Here is a 19,305-nt window from a genome sequence, read left to right as displayed (position 1 = left end):
TTATTTCTTGCTGTTTCTTTCTTTAACTATCTTTGAAGTCAAATAAAAACAGTTGTAATGGCAGGCTTACTTTTATGATACCATAATCTCCATGTGTTAGTGAAAGGAATATACTTCCCTAGGATTTCCCTAAGTTCTTTTGCCATTGGGTACGCTCCAGCAAAAGCACATACATTTCCAACAGATTCTTTCTTCAATCTTCACTAGATTTCTTAGTCTGAGAGCTAGGGAGGGCCATCAACCAGTAGAAGGGGGGGTAATTGTATATAGAACATTTCCAGGAGATGAATTTCTAAATATATACACAATTTAGAGATAGATGGATAGATAGATACGGGTTTATTTTTTAAGTTATTATGAGGTTTTTAAAGGGAACTTTTAAAAGATGCTTTGGAAATTGGTAGTTAGAAACCAGAAATGAATTATCTAGCCTTAGATTAAATTTAAATTCGAAGTGTTTAACTCTGAATACGGAAATTCCCGAATTCATCTATTAGTTTGTTTTGTATAAATGCTACTTTGGGTTTAGTTTAAATATCTCCTTCAATATAATCAATCAGCTGCAAGCGTATTACCTTTTTCCCTAAAACTGGTGGTGTGCAGGAATTTGAGATGGTTTTAACTGTTACAGTTGTAGTGGAACTTGTTCTTCCAAGAAAACTGAAGGTTAATGATTTTTGTCATATTGAGACTAAGACTTAACAATTGCTACAGTTGGCCTTTGTTGAGGTGGGCTTCTTTTTTCTCTAGGCCTTTTGAGGTATTCAGAATAGGTGACAATAGCTTGCAGTTGAGAACATATGTAGAGAGACCCCTGTGGCTTATTGGAAAAAGTTGCTCCATGCTGGTTGGGTGTTTGGAAAAAAAAATACAACCAGAGTTCTTTTATGTTCTGCTAGTTAATGAATGCATGAATGTCAAAATGGGCCAATGGCCCATTCAGGGGGCAAAGCCTTAGCAGCCCCCTTCTTTAAGAACACATCCTGAGATGCAAAATACATTTGCTTAACAAATTAAAATAATGAGATAATTCAATTAGCTTCTTTTAAAAAAAAAGAAAGAAAAAAGGGTACATCGGGGATTATTGTAATACAAGAACAGGTCATACTGCACAAAAGGGAACAAACCAGTTTGAAATAATGTTAAAGAGACTAAGAATGGAGGAATGCACATTGAATCATGTGCTTGTGAGGAAATTTACATGAAATAATAATTTAGACTACATCTATTTTCAGTGAGCTAGAGCCAACATTTCACTTTGAAAGTTGAAATTAATTAAGTGACAGAAAAATATAGTGGGCATCTCTATTTCCAAGGACTTCCTCATGCCTGTTAGTGCACGTAAGGAAAGTCTAAATTAACATGTCGCTAGTGAGGGGTCTCTATTCTTGGTTTCTGAGCTCGGAATTATAGCTGAGTAAATCTTTCGGCTCATTAAAGACTGGAAAGGAAAAGTTTTACAGGACCATCCTCATCAAAGTGACTGAACCTCTTCTCTGCAGTTGGGGTGAAATCTAGATGAAGAGGGAAAATTTTTTCAAAGAGAAAGCCCAGGAGAATTTCCTTATGATACACGGAAGGTGCAGAAAGGGCAAGGGAGGGGAGCAGAGGGAAAGACTGGGAGACAAAGCCAGTGGGAGAAAGTAATGAAAGGGGCAGCTTTGAAAGAAGGTCATGGGGAGGGAAAAATAAAGCACGCAGCAGCGAGTGAAAAAGAAAGGGGGACTGGGAGGCAAGGATGACCAGGGGCTGGGACAGAACGGGGCTCTGGCTACGTGATCCCGAGGCGAACCCAGCGCTGTGGATGCGGGAAAGGACCCCGCAGTGTGGAGACCCTGCGTGGTGTCCCTCTCGTTTGAAAAACGGGACAACGGACGGTCCAGAGAACTTAATGGGCTTAACTGAGGGGCAGCTGGCACAGGGGCGTGCTGACTTCAGAAGGCCTTCCCCGTTTCCCGACTGGCTGGCTGAGGTTTTCTGATTCTTCTTCCCTGCTCCAAGGGCAGGCATTAATGAAATTTTTCAGCTGGCCATGGAATTCTGCACCAAGTCTTGAGTTCCTTTAACCAGATGAAAGCACTCTCATGGTTGGAGGGGGTGGGTGTGTGTGTGGGGGGGGGAGGACGGTGCTATGGTGGGTTTGTAGCCCCCTGCTCGGCAAAGCCAGAAGGGGTGCCCAGCATCACTGGCCACCCACCATTTTTCACCAGTGGCCACAGTGCACAGTGGGGTGAGCCTAGGGCAGGGAGGTGGGGGATAAGGTACTGAAAGGACAAGGTAGGACGTCTAGCAAGGGCTCCGGACCCTAACATTGGAGACTCAAAGCCCAGAATATGGCTGGTGAAGGAGAGGGTCAGCTTGAAGGGAAAGGTGCAAAGTCTTTTCTGCTCTGAGAGACGGCGGGAGCAGGAAGCTTTAAAAACAGATACAGAAAACGGCACTTGGCCTCTCCCTATATCCCCCCTTGACGCTGAGCATACTGGTGGCAGAGGCTGTGTGAGATTTATATACTACCCGTAAAGGGGATAAGGGTTGTAGCAAAGTGATCATAATGGGGTGGAAAAAGCATAGTGCGGGGCACGGGGAAGGGTTGGGTCCTGGTGGCAGCTTGACCTTGAGTTAATCACTTCCCTTCCTGGGTCTCAGTTTCCTCATTTGTAAACAGAGCAGCTGATTCTCTCAGGTTGGGCTGTTCTGGGATGTTGACTTTGCTTACTGAGGGACTGCAAATGCATGGAGACGTGTGCTTGGAAAGCCACCGTTGAAGCCTCTTCCTTTGGCCGAGAAGGGCTGAGCGTGAAGGAAGACAGAGGGAGGAAGCCAAACAGGTAAGCTGGCGGGGAGCGAGCTGGGTGCCTGCCATCCCTGTGCCCCTACCCTGCCTCTCTAACTTGCTACTCTAACCAAACGAACCTTCCGTGTAAAAAAAAAAAAAAAAAAAAAAATGAGAAGCCCCTCCCCTCACACTCACTCGACTTCCAAATTAAAAACATTTTACAGGTTAGTAAATCTCCAGCTGAGGTGATGTAGCAAAGAACAGCTGTGAAGTAATTTTGATAATGATGAGAATAATAGCCACATGGCAAGGTTCAAGGCTTTGCTGTTGCAGCTTCAGTGCTCCTGAATAGATAAAAGTGATTAAATACTCCTGATTATCCCTGACCAATATGTAATGGATTTACAGCCCTTTCAATTAGTCAGTATTTGCTTAGGACTCATTATTTTGTCTTTGGTTAAGTAATCAGCCCAGAGACCGCATGTTCTGTCTAATTCCTCTGAGCCGAGTCAGTGCAGGGCCCTGACCTTTGAAATGGCCATAGCTGCGAGGCAAGAATAACCACCACCAGGGCAGCCTCGTTGGTTCTCCCAGCTAATCCTGACACCACAGGCCAGATCGATACACCTTAGTTTGCTACTAATGTCCTTACATCAAAATGGCCGATTTAGGAATGTGAATTTATCACTCCACCCTCCCCGCCACCACTCCACCCTTTGCCCTTTGTAGCTCAGCGGCAAGAGCAGAGCGGCGGCCACCACCATAAATAAAACTGGAACCTTGTCCTGGACCCATGACACTGTAACTAATGTCATTCAGCGTGGCAACACACAAGTTGGATAATCAAAGAAGACCTTCAGCTTTCAGTGGGCTACTCTATTTTTAAGCATTAGCCTAAAGAGAATGGCCTGAAAACAATATCATAGCAAGCAACCACCTCTGACACCTTCACCGTTTTCTCAGAATTCCAGACGAACAGGGAAATAGGAGTGCCTGGTTCCTTTATGAGAATATACTGTGATTTTTTTTTTTCCTGTCACCAGGGCCTTAGAGTCAACCACGGACACATAAAACCAAATACAAACAAGAGGGTAAAGATACATTGTTACTTTAAAATGTGGCAGAGTTTGATCTTTCCCCAGAAGGGAACAGGGAACAGGGTGAGCTTATAAGAAAATGGACTTGAACAGCTGAAGAAGAATCTAATCTCCACCTTACAGCCGAAGGTGCTAGAGCACCTAGAACCCTTCTGTGTGTGTCCCAGAAACACGGGCCCTGGTTGCACGTGGTTCCCGCAAGTACAGCTGAACCTGATGCTATGAGCTTGGACACGCATGGGGCAAGGTGTTGCCCCCCCACCCCCTATTTTTTGCCCTCCTGAAGGAGATGGCTTTAGTTAAGAGTGTAATCAGCAGCGTTTACAGACTCATGAGCTCCTTCCAGCCATTTCCCTTGGTCACAGGGGTGTTATCTGAAGTCACTCTCATACCTTTTAGCATAAATAACAAATTGACTTATACATGCCGTGTAGGGCCCTAGACCAGTTTTGAATAAGGTACATTCCTGGCCTATTAAAACAAAAACGTCCTCCTTTCTAGAGGGTGGGTAGTGACAGTTGGCAAAACCTTAACTGCTCCACTGGTCATCAGATTTCGAGAAAGGGAGAACAGTCACTTATTACTATTTTTTTAAATCGGTTATCAACCTGTGTCCTATGCTAGCAGCAGGCAAAGCAAAACTTTCTCTTTCATCTTGACTTACTGTGAGATGCTGGAAGAGCCATGCTCTCATGATATTTGTTGCTACTTTGGGGAAAATGCCTCTTTTCTTCTGGCGTTTTTTGTCCTTGTCTGGGTCGTCGTCATCACCTGTGCCAGGTGAAGCTACACTGTTGTCTAAACCATCCCCTGGTCGGGAAAAAAAAAAAGGAAAATACATTAGAGACAACACAGAAAGGGGGACAACGACAATGTGCAGCTGACGAGCTCAGCTAAGCTTGTTGAGAGAAATCCATTAAGCGGGTATATTCTCTTTCATTAAAGCATAATTGGAGACACAAATATGTAAAAGACAAAATTAAACCAGCCCTCTTCAAATGTTAATTTTGTGTGTCTCACACTCGCCCATATCATTAATTCCATTATAATTGTGCGCTTGACACAGGGCAGTAGCTCTTTGTCAATTACGGAATCCAATGTGGGAAAACCGCCATCAGGAAACCCATTCGGTGAAAATGCGTCCCCATCCCCATCGTGAACACAGACTGTAGGGTAATCAAGTTAAATGTTCTGTAGTCTATATATTCTAGGCAGCCTGCATAGGTGACAGTAACTGTGTCACTGTTCATTGCACATAACACACTGCCTGCTCAGCCCCTCCTAGGACTGTCACCTCCGAAGCACGCACGTTCACACACTCCTCCGATGACCCTGCACTCAGCATTTGCATGACAGGAAAACTTTTAGCTCTCTGCACCACTGATCGTGATCATTATCATTAAAAAAAGGAAAAAAAAAAAAGAGGTACATGAAGGTAGGGTGCTCACTTAATCAGAAGTTTCTATCAACATCTTCGTCTTCTGTGTCTTTCTCTGGCATTAATTGTACATTAGCAAAAATCATTTACTTTTAACAGTCATAGTTATTTTTTCTTGCCCTCCAGCAAAAATGCCTTGAAAGCCTGCCTGGAGGGCATCTAAATTATGTATCTGAAAAACTCTTCTGGCAAGGCATTGCAGGACCCCTACTTTCTTAAAATTCATACGAGCACGTCTTCCTGTTTTTGGGAAGGCATCAATCAAGGGCAGCAATATATGCCATATCCCTACATTAATATTTGAACTAATAACTTTTAAAAAAGGAAAGAAACAAGATCCGACTTGTGGCATAATCAAATGCAAAATAAATGAAGAATACGGGGACAGCACTGGGGCTTTATAGATGGCTGTGTTTTCCTTGCACATCATTAGCCTGGAGCCACACGAAAGAGGAAAACAGAGAAGTGGAGAGTTTATGCTCCCTGCTGGTGTTTAAGAAGCCGGGGTCCTGGAAGGACATCTGGGAATTGCGCTGAGATGGGGGTTTTTGTAATTTAAGAATAGACATTCATTAGCAGTAAATGCCATAAATCCCATGCTAAGTAAAAACCTTGTCCAAGAAAGCCTAAAACAATAAACTCTGTGCTCAATGTAGCCTGAGCTAGACGCTCTGCAGCTTCCGGGGGAATGTTGGAGAGCCACCAGCTCATTCCCAGACCTGCTTCCTGCTCTTGGTCGGGGCTACCCCGAGACGGCCTGCCCACTGGGCCCCTCACCTTGCAACTTCGGTGTCGACTCCATGGGCTCCCCAATACCTGTTCTCTTCCTTTCTCACCAAAAAACCCTCAACCTTCTTTGACCAGAGAAGCAGAAAAGCCACAGCAAAGAGCTGGCAGATTAATTTTATTGACATTTCCATTTTCACTGCAATGTGATACCCTCCATCACATGGAAGAGATGACCCCCACTATTTACAGACTGACAGGCCACTTCATTACAGCCACCCTGCCCCAAGGCAAAGCAGCTCCCTTCCATCTGCCCAAACACTAGAGCATGACCCCGAAGTTGCTGTTCTCTTTTTCTTTGCCGTCTGTTATGATAAAAAAAAAAAAAAAAAAGAGAGAGAGAGAGAGAGAGAGAGTGAGTCAAAGGGACCCCAAATCGTCAAAGAACTAATCAGAGTACAGGGAAACAAAAGGCATCTGACTTTTCAGTACAGGCTCTCCTAGGCTGTCTTCATCCGTCTAGCCTCCCTATACACCCATGTACACGAGGGATCCTTGCACAAGGAGACACACACACACACACTCACACACACAAGCTCGAGCAGGGACACGCGTACACGCTTTCCACCATGCCAAGGAACTGCTGCAAGGCAAATTCTCACCCGCACTAATGGCTTCTGACTGCTCCCTGGCAACCCTAGCATTTTAACCTGGGTGAATGTACTCTCCAAAATACAGACACTGGAGCGATCTCATCAGCTGTTCATGTGACACAGATGGAGAGTGGCTATTAGGAGCCAGGCAGTGGGCCTTGGGGATCTGAGGTGCTGTTCTGTAGCCCGAGGCAATTTTGAAAAGCAGTACCCGGAGAAGAGGAAGAAAAAAAAATCCACACTGCAAGTCCAAGTTTGAAGTCGGTCAGTCTGTCTGTCTACCCACCACGGATAAAGATATCTTTGTCTCTTAATGTAAAATCTATGTGGGCTATCTGGATGTACACTGCAGATAATGTATGTATGGAATGGCTCTTCCTTCAGTGTCTTCCAAATATAAAAACACACACTGTAAACAATGCCTGTGTGTATATATTTCTTCCGAAGCACATATGGTTTCTGTGTATATGTTTAAGCTGAAATTGTCAGGATTTTGTTAAAATCTCATTTAGCTCTTTTTGATAGATTTTTGAATATACTTATTTTAAAAGGTTAATTGCTTAATTGGGGGAAGTTCAACCAAAAGAAAAGAAAAAAAGAAGAAGAAGGCATTTGCCTTTTTCACCCAATCAATGACCTTACAAATGAGACACTGCATTTCCACAGTGCACTTTCTCATGCTTAAAAGCAAAGAGGGCTGGTAACACCTTCAAACTATTTAGCTCAAGAAAAAAATATATATATATCTATATATACAGCTAGATGGAGTGTCCTTTGATGACTGACTTAAACTGGTGACAGTAGGAGCATTACATGAATTTTAATATAAAGCAGTCCATTCTATGAAAGTGTAAAATATTTGAATTCGGATCCAGTGTCACAGATGATTGTAGAGAAAAATGTGCCCTTTTTTATAGTAAGTAGATATTAGACATTAGATTTTTAAATTAATATTAGTATCTATACTTCCTTAAAGCAAGGAGTTTTCCTCTCCAAATAACACAATAAATGCCATTTTTTTTTTTTAATTCCAGTGGACGATGAACCAGCTCCATGATGGAGAAATAACAGTAACATAAAGAAAAATTGTGAAAGGAAACTGTGTAATCTGCAACCTACAATAAAATTGTGCAGAGGATGATGGAGTTAGTGGCTCTTAAAATGGACATTGTTTTCTTGTTTTAAGGCTGTGTGCATGTAAGATGGTTGGCAACCGCTGGCACCTGTGCCAAACATGTTTCTGTGCCGAAGAGGTTTGTGTGTATGTGTGTGCATGTGTGTGTGTGCATGTGTATCAGCACAGATGCTTGTGCCGAAAGCAGGATAACATAATAGCATACGTCTCAGCATGTGAAGTTAAGATTCAAAAGTGTGGACTCCTGAGGGCAAGAACTGTTTTTTGCTTCCCTTTTTATCCTGAGAGCACACCTCTGTATCTGACCTGGAGCAGATACCCAGTGATTCTATGTTGGGTGAGGGAATGACTGAACTCATCCAGGAGCTTATGCAAGGGCCCTCCCCTCTTTCTGAGAATCCCAAATGGGCTCGATCTCACTCATTTTAGTGCCGCAGGGGTCAGGTTGCCTGTGTGCACACAGTCACTTCTAAACACACCAGGATTGATGCTTCTCTGAAGAACCCTCTGACCATTAGGGCCTTTTGTGGGGGCTGAACCACTGGCCATTCCACCAGCATTGCCATCTCTGATGATGAAAAACTAAAGAAAAAAATAGTGGAATGCGCCTTCTAAAAGGTTGCTCATCCTTTCTCTGAGGGTACAATCTAAATTTGGGGCAAAGATACTCCCAAGAGTTGTGTATTACTGGAATGTACCGTGTGTGACCATGGAAAGTAGTAGTCAAAGCCTGTAGATAGACAACGCTGAAATGGACTGAATCATCAGGGGAGACCATGAAAAACACAGGTCTCTGGACATTAGCCCAGGTTCATTGGCTCAAAATACCCCAGAGCAGAGGTAAGGAATTTATATTTTTAACACATTCCTTGGGTTTGCGTAAGCAACCAGCCTAGCACTGGTTCTCAAACTGGTTTTTGGAAGCCACTGAACTAGATGACCTTCCAATGTGGAAGAAGATGCAAGTTCTGGAACAGGTAAGGAATTCACAAGTCTATCCTACTGCCATGCATAGCGTCGGTGGTCGTGGTGAGGAATTGCAGTGTAGCCCTGGGCTTATTCACTGCAGAAGAAACCCAGTGTTCTCCATCACATATACTGACCAACACAATGGAGCTTCATCCTAGTCATCTGGTGATGAAGGATACAGAGAAAGAAAGAAGCTCTAGAACACTGGCTCTCAAAATGCGGACCAGCAGCATTAGCGCTAATGAGGAAAGAGAAATGCAAATTCTTGGACTGTTCCAGACCTAGTGACCTTGAATCTCCAGGGTGGAGCCTAATCATCGGAATGGTACTAAGTGTTCCAAGTGATTCTAATGACCACTCAGGTTTTTTGTGGTTTTTTTTTTTTTTTTTTAAGATTTTGTTTATTTATTTGTCAGACAGAGTACAAGCAGGGGGAGCAGTAGGCAGAGGGAGAAATAGGCTCCCTGCTGAGCAGGGAGTCCAATGCAGGACTCAATTCCAGGACTCTGGGATCATGACCTGAGCTGAAGACAGATACTAAACCGACTGATCCACCCAGGCATCCCACCATGCAGGTTTAAGAAGCAATGCTTTAGAGCACAGAGAAGATCTCCTTAACTGGCTACCCCTGGTGGTTACTATCTGAAGGCCTGTATCTAATCTCTGGGTCTTCCTCCTGTTTTAAGACTCTGAGGTGCTGGGGTGCCTCAGTGGCTTAGGTGGTTAAACATCTGCCTTCAGCTCAGGTCATGATCCCAGAGACCCAGGATCGAGCCCTGCCGTCAGGTTCCCCGCTCAGCAGGGAGTCTGCTTCTCCCTCGCATCCTCCTCCCTCTCTCACTCTCTTGCTCTCAAATAAATAAGTAAAATCTTAAAAAAAAAAAGAGAGAGAGAGAGAGACTCCACAGTATTTTGAGAGCATCTGTGGCTAGATTTACACCCATGCTCTGGAGAAGTCACACATACTTTCCGTAGCTAAGCATACCATGCTCAGAGCAAGGCACTGCTGTGGGAAGCAACCCCAATCTACACCTACCTAAAAAAACACTACTGAGAGAGTTTAGTCACAGGAAGCTAAATCCTGGGATACCTTGGGTATCCAGGTGTAGGTAGAATCCATACCCATAGCTATGTGGTCAGGGAATCAAGGACGGATACAGACACATTATGAGAGGATCCTCCGATAATTCTAAAGCAGAAATTTCCAGTCCAGAAAATCTAGATCATAGAAACTATCTAGGCAAAAGGCCATCACTTCCTTTCATTGGCATATTGCCTTGTTCCATTTAGCCAAAAATCTATCTGTATTTTAGAGATCAATTTCTTGGCCTGGAATAAACCAATGATACAAACAGTGACGACGTGCTATGATGAGTCCAGTATCACGGGGATGTGGCCTTCCTTCCCTACCAGATATACCAAGCAGCAGGCAAGAGGGTCCACCTTCTTCTACCTTTCTACCTTCTCCACCACCCTTGAGAAACAAAACCAAACCCAGACAATTACCAATGAGAAAAATGAGGCCAGGAGTTTAGGTAGTTGTTTAAGAGTCCACTGTTCTGCGTGGTCAAGGATAAACTAGAATCCTCGCAACTTCAAGTCCCGTCCACTGGGATGCTCACATTAATATCATAGGTTATCTTTCACTTTTCAGAGCATTACCTCATTGGAACCCTGTTATCAGTGACAGATCTAAGCAACGTTTAGATCTCACAAGTGACGGTCTAAGTGCAGAGGAGAGATTAGATCTACGGTGGAGGAGTTGGGGCTGAGCTAGAGCTGGTCCAGACGGGTCAACTTTCAAAAGGAAATGTGCGGCTTTTCCCAAAAGAAAGCCTTCACCTGAAGGGCTTTAGTTACCTGAAGTATAGCAATAGGCTTTGAGGCTAGGGATTTTTTATAACGGGTTTATTGTCATCCAAGTGGAGACACCAGACTGACCTTCAGAGCATAGAGATGCTACAAATACTTGAGAAGCCACACCCACTGTCCATATAGTCAGGACTTTGGGAGCACTGTGCAGTCCTATTCAGCACTTCAGAGCACTGTGATCAAAGCCATATATCCCCCTGCCCCAAAGTCACTTTTTAAATGGTAGAATAAGGTTTCTGTGACATTTGGTACATTGTCAAGTAACAGTCATCTAAAATTGACCTCTTGATCTGATATGAGGACACATAAGCATGTATTTTGATTGGTGGCATTTGTACTTCTTTTGGGTAAGTCAGTGGTGCATTATTTGATCCCTGCTTCCCCAAGTTTTGGACCAGGTTTAATAGTTAAATACAGTCATACAAAATATATGTTGTAAAAAAGAATGATACCTCATCTGACAGAACATAGCTTTCTTCCTCCTCTTTTTTGCTAAACAGAAACTCACTGTATGCATTATCATTTTCATTGTGTGCCATGTAAATTCACTAATTTCATACACATGCACATACATGTATCTTCTCATTAGTCTATTTCCAAGAATTAGGTATATGGACAAATACGTAGATATTTATATACGTGATCACAAACCTATATGCATACAAATTAAATTGTATCTTTTTCAAATCACTCACCAATTGATACACAAGTGTCCAAGTTTATTCATGAATGAACTGCATATTTTTGCCTGCTACACCCCCCGCCTCCACACACAAACACATTTATAGAGTACTTCAGATGTCTGTATTTAATGTTAAGTATAGTAGTCCCTTTTCCGCACCATTTCCCTATCTCTAGAATACAGGCCCCTCTTCTTTATCAATACTGCCGTCACTGTCATTATCTTCATTATCACAAGTAACATTCAGTGGGCTTTTGCGATGTTCCAATCCTCACACCAAATGAATGAAATAGCTACTATTACCAATTCCATTTTACAGATAAGAAAACAGAGACTCAAAGAAATTAAGTAACTTGTCAAAGGTCACATAGTTAGGAAGTGGCAGAATGCACTATCCTTCAAAGCCCAGGCTCATACCCTCTATCCTCTCCCTTAACCTGCTCAGAGAACAAGAGAATGTGAAAAGTGAAACTAGAGACTGGATAAGCCCTCACTGCCCCAGACACAAACCCTAAGTGTGAGGTCTTATATATTTACATCCGTGTTCCAAGGGGATAGCGGGCAACAGCACATTTAAAACTAAGTATGAACCAAGAAACAAGCAGGTACCTATTTTACATGGACAGATATATCCATTATCTAGAGATAGGTTCATTATTGTTCCCTGTGGATGTAAGTGTCAAATTAAATGTGATTTTGAAATAGACGCATTTGCGGAATTTTAAAGACTTTTCTGAGCCAAGTAATCATTCAAGTTTCCATGCCTTTAGTCCTTTCCCCTTGGCCTGGAATGCCCTTTCCCTTCATTTTAATTCCTCTCCTTCCCATTCTTCTTTGTCAAGGCAAACTCCTATTCAACCTCCACAACCCAGTGAAAAAAGGAAACCCCTTGGCAAAGCTTTCTCCAGTTTTCATTAACAGAGTTGGGGTACTCTGCTTTCTACTTCTTCAGCAGTTTCCCCTAGCCTCTGTCATATTTACTTTTGTTTTACAACTTATCTGTTGACTAATTTCTCTATCCTATTTGACTGTGAACTTTCCCAAGGCAGGAGCTATATCATTTCTGATTCCCAAACCTTGACACCATAGTAAACATTCTAGTGTTAGTGGCATGGGCAAATTGGCAGCAAGATCCCCTTAGACATATTAGTGGGACCCAATCTGAATATAACCTGCTTTGAAGAAACTGTCCATGATGGTGGCCCCTTGGCTCTGGTAACCTGTTCTGGTAGCCTCCAAGACTTGGGCTCCCCCACTCCCCTATCCCCGCTCTATAAGCACTGGGTATCATGGTCTCATGTCCACTACTGTTTGCATATGTGTGTGGTCCTCCTCAGAGATTCTCGTTACATGCGTGAGACATGTGTCACATACTGCTGGTGAAAACAGTACTCCACCTCCAACCTGCCCTATTTCAAAGGGGAAGAGAGGCAGTGGGAGACAGTGGGCTGCCCGTTGCCCAGGCTGCTCAGATGACTTGGAACATTACAGTTAAAAGTGAAGTATTAAGTAGTCAAGGAACTGTAACACACAGTACCTTGGGAACCCATTTTCTGTCATCATTTCTTTGTTTTTTTTTTCCCCTCTCTGGATGTAATACTTTGAAAATGGAATAAAAATATACTAAAGGTCAAAATATATGTATATTAGATACTATGAGTCAAAAGATATTTCTTTTTGGGGAGTACCTTCTAGAAGTTTAGGACATCCCACTGAGAAACCTGCATCAAGGTTTCAAATGAGATGAAAAAAGAAGCAGCAGCAGCAGCAGCAGCAGCTGCCTTTGCCTAGTTCTGTTCTCTGCCTTACAAAACTTGCTTTCCAAGAACCATCCACAAAGTAAATCTTTTTGCACATGCAATTTTTTTTTTCCACATCAGATCAGGTTGGGGGAGGGGGAAGCTGAAGACCCAGAAATGTGGGGAGGGTGAGGGGCCAGAGGTGGGGTGAGGGGCCAGCAGTGAGACCTGCTAATTACTGATCTCTTTTACTCTCCTGCTGTGCTTAACTGTCTGGACACGTTAAAGTGAAATTTTTCTGTGATTTTTCAAGTGACTAGTTCATGGCCCACTAGCATGGAGGGAAGCAGAAGAGATGAAATGCTTTCGTTTACATGCAACATTTACTAACCGTGTGGGTTTCCGACATTAAAGAGAGGACAGTGACCCAGGCCACCTTTTTCACACTCAAAAGAGCACTGAAAAAACAAGTCTTCATCGGCTTACCTCAGGCTTCCCTGGTCCTGAACACCCTCCCCCCGGGGTAGGAGCAGAAAGGAAAAAACAGAGGGGATTTTATCCTCCTTTCTCTTCAACTTTTCAGGCGGTATAAGCAGCATTTAGCAAATTCAGCCCCAAATGGCTCCAAATGCTCAGAGCTGCAGGGGCTCCTTCTTTGTTATCCTCCCTCTATTTACACAGGATTTACGCAGGCTCTCCACTGAAGAGACCTAAAGCACTTCCATTCTCACCGGCTCTACCCCATTGTGGCCCCAGCCGCTTCACCCAGGCCGGCCATGGGGGATTTCTGCAACCTGGAGAAGAAGGCAACACATGGCTCCCTAACTGGGTGATCCCCGGCCAACCTGGCCGGTGCCCGCAGTCGCAAAGTGGGGGCCTGTGAAGACGGGCTCACCTTCCAGCAGGAACCAAAAACCCCAGCCAAGGCTGCGCGAAAGCGTGTCCAGAGACAAATAACGTGCACTTTAAAATATGCATCTATATGATATAATGCAAAGTGGTGGGTGAAAAAAAAATTCAGACTGCAGCTTGGATGAAAACCACTTCACCCACTGGTTGGAAAAATAAAGTGTAAAAACAGACAGATGGACACATATGTAAATGTGGCTGTGTTTTAGGCTTGAGCTGGCAACGTGAGTGTCGTAGTATAGTTTTGCACGCCTGTATTTTCCATATCATGTTGAATCCTGTTAACTGTTGAACAGAAACATCCTCATACTGGTCCTTGACCAAATCGGTCCCCTCGATTTACCCGTCAGGAGCCATAAAATGGCTTTGTTTATTGACTGGAACCCTCTAATCCTTTAGAGCATGGGTGAACAGAAGCTTGCAGTACCCTTCGCCCATGCTTCACTGAAGTTGGTTTCTCTCATTTGAGATATGGAACTTCACTTGAGAATTTTTAAAAAATATGTCCAGAAAGGACATTTAGTCTCACTTGCCACAGAATTCTCCAAAGGATACTGACTGAACCCAGTAGAGAGGTATAATCCTTGGCCACTATAATTCAGCAGATGGCTTAATCTCCATGGTAGAGCATAAAAGAATTGGACTTTTTTACTCAGTTACCTGAGAAGCACACAGAAAAGTAGAGTCAGTTCTGAAGGTATTCACTGTACATCATAATAAAGCTCTTCTGGGCACTCTAATGATTCATTTTTAGTGATCTCTCAAATGCCCTTTTCCACAGTTAACACTCAGATTTTATTAAGGTAGAAAGCAGGGACAAATGTCCACTCAAGTCCCAGCTCTCAAATTTGACTCTACTTGCACTATACACTACCTACAGCTAAAGCTTTTTTAATGTTCTGTTCACCTCCCTGGAGTGGCATTTCAGCTAACAGAGTTCACAATCTTTCAGCCCTAAACACAGAAGGCTGCTATCTTCAAGTCATCCTAGGAATGCGCCAGATACCATCATCTCCCTCCTGCTACACAAAGAACCAGAAAGAGAGAGACCAAGAGAAGACCAAGCTGATCATGTTACCAAGAGTCCAGAATGCCCCTCTCGGAAGGTTAATCTTTGAACCAGTAAATGTTATAATTAGGAGCCTTGAAGTTGGGCTGAGGCTGGCCACTGAAAGAAAGACCCTAAAAGAGAAAGTATGAATGGAACACATTTCTTTCACCTCATGGTTGACACAAGGGTCATGATTTTTATGGGAAATGATACAAAAATGAGTTGTTATGATACAGGAGTCCCTTTCCCACAACTCCTACAAAAGAAACAGGGTGGTTGGGGAGAGATGTCTTCCCAATTTCACTTAGCTATGTTTCAGTACAAATTGTGAAAATTATGCAAATAACTATTTTGGCACCTTTGCTAGAGGAAAACATTATTAAATTATGCTCTAAGTATTTTGTCTGCTTTAGTAATTACTCTCATGTAACTGTAAATATAAATAGCTGTTATTCTGTTTAAATTTTTAATCATGCAAAATATTGTCACACAAAATGTCCTTCTGTTGCAGTCTAACTGGGATTTTCTTTTTTAAAATATCCATATTTAACTGAAGTGGACTATTTTTAGCATTGTAAAGTGTTTTAGTAAAGATAGCTGGCTAACATCTCTGAATCAACAGGTCTTTCAAGGAAAGATATGGCCTTTATATTTGCAAAAAGAATTTCCCACTAAGGCTTCTTATATAAAATGCACTTTTAACATTTTACGCTAAACTACAATATACTCAGTCTGCTTCCAGGGACGTATTGACTCCATCAAGCCTATATTTTCAACATATGCTGCTAATATTCTCATTTTTATCATTAACAATAGGATTTTATATCTAATTGTCTCCTAGCATACCTTATTACAAGATGAAACGTTTAAGTACCAAACCAGTAGCAAAATTTGTTGGGGGAAATAACAGAAAAGCATAGTTCTATGGGGTAGAGTCATTCAGTTTTTAGGATTCTTACCTTATTATCTTATTTGCTATCTAAAACAAAAATAGGGACAATACATTTTATAATGTCAGACACTTGATCAGTTTGAATTCTTAATATGCTATCTCCCTATAAATTTATAACAGCAGATAATGATTTTCAAATACGACAACAAAAACAAAAAGACTGATTATTTCTCCCACTTTCTTGATTGTTATAAATCGAAAACAATAGACTATTTAGTAAAAGTGCAACTTTGCAACTGGCATTGTTAATGCAAAAAGAAATTATTTAATCTTAAGAGAAAAGATAGGCATCTTTATGATAACAACAGCAATAATAAAACTAACACTCTGTAAGACAACTAGATTCAGGTATCACCAACACTCCCTTTGGGATAATTTTAGGAAGCTAATCACAGCTATGTACAGACAAAAGAATAGTATTACCCATGATAACTGGCTTTAGGGAAATTCTTCTTAAACCAGTCACACATCAGAATTGGAGAATATTTGTTAATTATTGAAAAATGTTATTTTGTACTTATTCAAAGACTATTTTCACATAACAGCCTCCTAATATAACTTTGGTTTTTGCTTAAGAAGCTTATAAACTAAGTTATTAGCACGTAGGAAGTATTAGCTACTGTGCATTTAAGTATTTCCACTTATTTTGACTGTTTTAAATAAATCTGCATCTATGATTTGAGAAGAAGCAGATATCTTTTTGTAATGTAATGCAAAGATCTATAACATAGATGTAAAAGCCCTAAGGGAAACAGATAATATGACTGCTCAATAAAAATAATCTAAAATATTTTTTACATAGCTTACATATTAAAGAACTACAGACACAGGGACCTTTAAAGTGTACTTTGAATGGAGAACGACTGTGACTGAGTATGGGGTTTCTTTAGAGGTGATGAAAGTGTTCTAAAATTGGTCACAGTGATGGCTGAACTACTCTAGGAATATACTAAAAAATCAAATTGTACACTTTAAATAGGTGAATTATATCTCAATAAAGCTATTGTATATTTTTTAAAGATTTTATTCATTTATTTGACAAAGATCACAAGTAGGCAGAGAGGCAGGCAGAGAGAGAGGAGGAAGAAGGCTCCCCGCTGAGCAAGGAGTCCAATGTGGGGATCGATCTCAGAACCCTGAGATCATGACCAGAGCCGAAGGCAGAGGTTCAACCCACTGAGCCACCCAGGTACCCCAAAGCTATTATATTTTTTAGAAAGAACACATTTTGTCCTCCTTCTAAAAAAAAAAAAAAAAACATGCCAGAAGAAAAATAAAATCCTAGTAACAAGAGTTTTGAAGGTGTCCATAACCCTTTCTGAATTGCTTTAAAACAACGTGTTTTCTTTTTTTTTTTTTAGATTTATTTATCCATCTATTTATTTATTTTAGAGAAAGCACAGGGAATGGGGAAAAGCGCAGAGTAAGAGGGAGAGAAGGGGAGAGAGAATCTAAGCAGACTTCACGCTGAGCGCAGAGCCAGAGGTCGGACTTGATCCTGTGACCCTAAGATCGTGACCTGGGCCAAAATCAAGAGTTGGATGCTTAACCAAGTGCACCACCCAGGCATTCTAAAACAATGTGAATTCAAGGCTGCTTGCTAATATCATCTCAGCACCTTGCATATGGACAAATGTATGTACTCAAAAACACTTGGGGTGAATTTTATACTGTTTACATTGCAAAGATAAGCTTTAATGGAAACTAGATTGATTCTAATCCTGAAATTAACCCTTCTCTACTCTCAATTCCATTGCATTATAGCAGAACCCTAGTCCAAATTATTTACATCTTTCAGGGTTTACTTTAACTACCAGAATAACTCCAGAAGACTTACTCACACACACACCCCACTCTTATATTTCTTCTACATAAGCTTCTTCAAGTCAGGAACCATATCTTTTAGTTTTTTCATATCATTCTTAGAACTTTGTATAATGTTTGAAGTATGGTATGCGCCTAACCCTTTACCAAATGAATCAATGGATGCCATTCCAATTCTTCAGAATATGCGGTATTCTTTGTAGGTCTACATCTAAAAGTTGGAAACAGAAACTTCTAGAATGTTGGTCTCTAAGAGTTGGAAACTGCCCATAAAGTTGATGTTTCATAAATTTTTAAAAAAAAATTTAATTTCCTCTTTTTGTTGTTTTTAAGTAATCTCTGTACCCAACATGAGGCTCAAATTCATGACCCTGAGATCACATGCTCTACAGACTGAGCCAGCCACGTGCCCCGATGTTTCACAAATTTCACTACCTTATAAGAAATACTGCCTGGAAGAAGCAACTTTATTGAAACAGACAATTAACAAAAGAAGTAACCTATGTTTGGAAAAGTACCATACATACCTAGTTCACCTTTCCTTTTCTAAATTTTTTACTTTATTCTGTCTCTTTGGGCAGCCATGCTATTTTGTCTATACACTGAAAGCTCACTTCTGACACATTCCTTGTCCCTCTACTCTGTCCTTCTACCCTTCCCTGTATAACTACAGAGGCACATATCCTTGGGGAAAAAAAGTAATATGATGAAAGAAGCATGAGTTGTGGAATAAGAACACAGATCTTATACTGAATTTCCAGGTCTAATTTCTTACTGGTTGAGTGCAACCTTGGTCAAGAGATTAACTTTCTGAACCTCAGTTTCCTCATCAGTGAAACAGGTAGAATTACACATGATCCGCAGGTTGTGAAAATTAAGTGAAATAATCAATAATAGTTATTATTTATTAACTCCCTGTCTTGTACTATGAGCTTTACTCTTACTCACAAACTTAGAAACTTTATACAAGACATCTAGCCTCACATAGATGTCATAGCCATCACACAAATACCTTATCTATCAAAGGAGCATCAACTAATGAACTAATAAGAAAGGGTAAACAAAGGACACCTGGGTGGCTCAGTGGGTTAAGTCTCTGTCTTTGGCTCAGGTTATGATCTCAGGGTCCTGGGATCAAGTCCCACATCAGGCTCTCTGCTCCGCAGGGAGACTGCTTCCTCCTCTCTCTCTCTGCCTGCCTCTCTGCCTACTTGTGTTCTCTCTCTGCCAAACAAATAGGTAGAATCTTTAAAAAAAAAAAAAAAGAAAGAAAGAAAGAAAGAAAGAAAGAAAGAAAGAAAGGGCAAACAAAATGTGGTATATCCACACACTGAAGTACTACTCAGCATAAAAAAGAACAAAGTACTGACATATGCAACATGTTAACCACATTACAAATCATTAAACTAAACAGAAGAATCCAAACAAAAAAACCACATACTGTTTGATTCCAAATGTATTAAATTCTAGAAAATGCAAACT

At 41.5% G+C, this 19,305-nt stretch overlaps 1 protein-coding gene across 7 annotated transcripts in view; it reads right to left on the bottom strand.

Moving 5' to 3' along the window:
* MEIS2 (Meis homeobox 2) overlaps nt 1-19,305 on the bottom strand; it is a 207,818-nt gene that overhangs the window by 139,516 nt on the left and 48,997 nt on the right. For all 7 annotated transcript variants that reach the window (XM_082735620.1, XM_082735617.1, XM_082735619.1 and 4 more), the window contains one exon: nt 4,538-4,683. In XM_082735620.1, the coding sequence (XP_082591746.1) occupies nt 4,538-4,683 (146 nt within the window). The remainder of the gene's footprint in view (nt 1-4,537; nt 4,684-19,305) is intronic.

This window comes from Mustela nivalis (genome assembly GCF_964662115.1).
Source record: "Mustela nivalis genome assembly, chromosome: 6".
NCBI lineage: Eukaryota > Metazoa > Chordata > Mammalia > Carnivora > Mustelidae > Mustela > Mustela nivalis.
The sequence above is the reverse complement of the archived record's forward strand: the minus strand, read 5'-3'. Positions and strand labels throughout refer to the sequence as shown.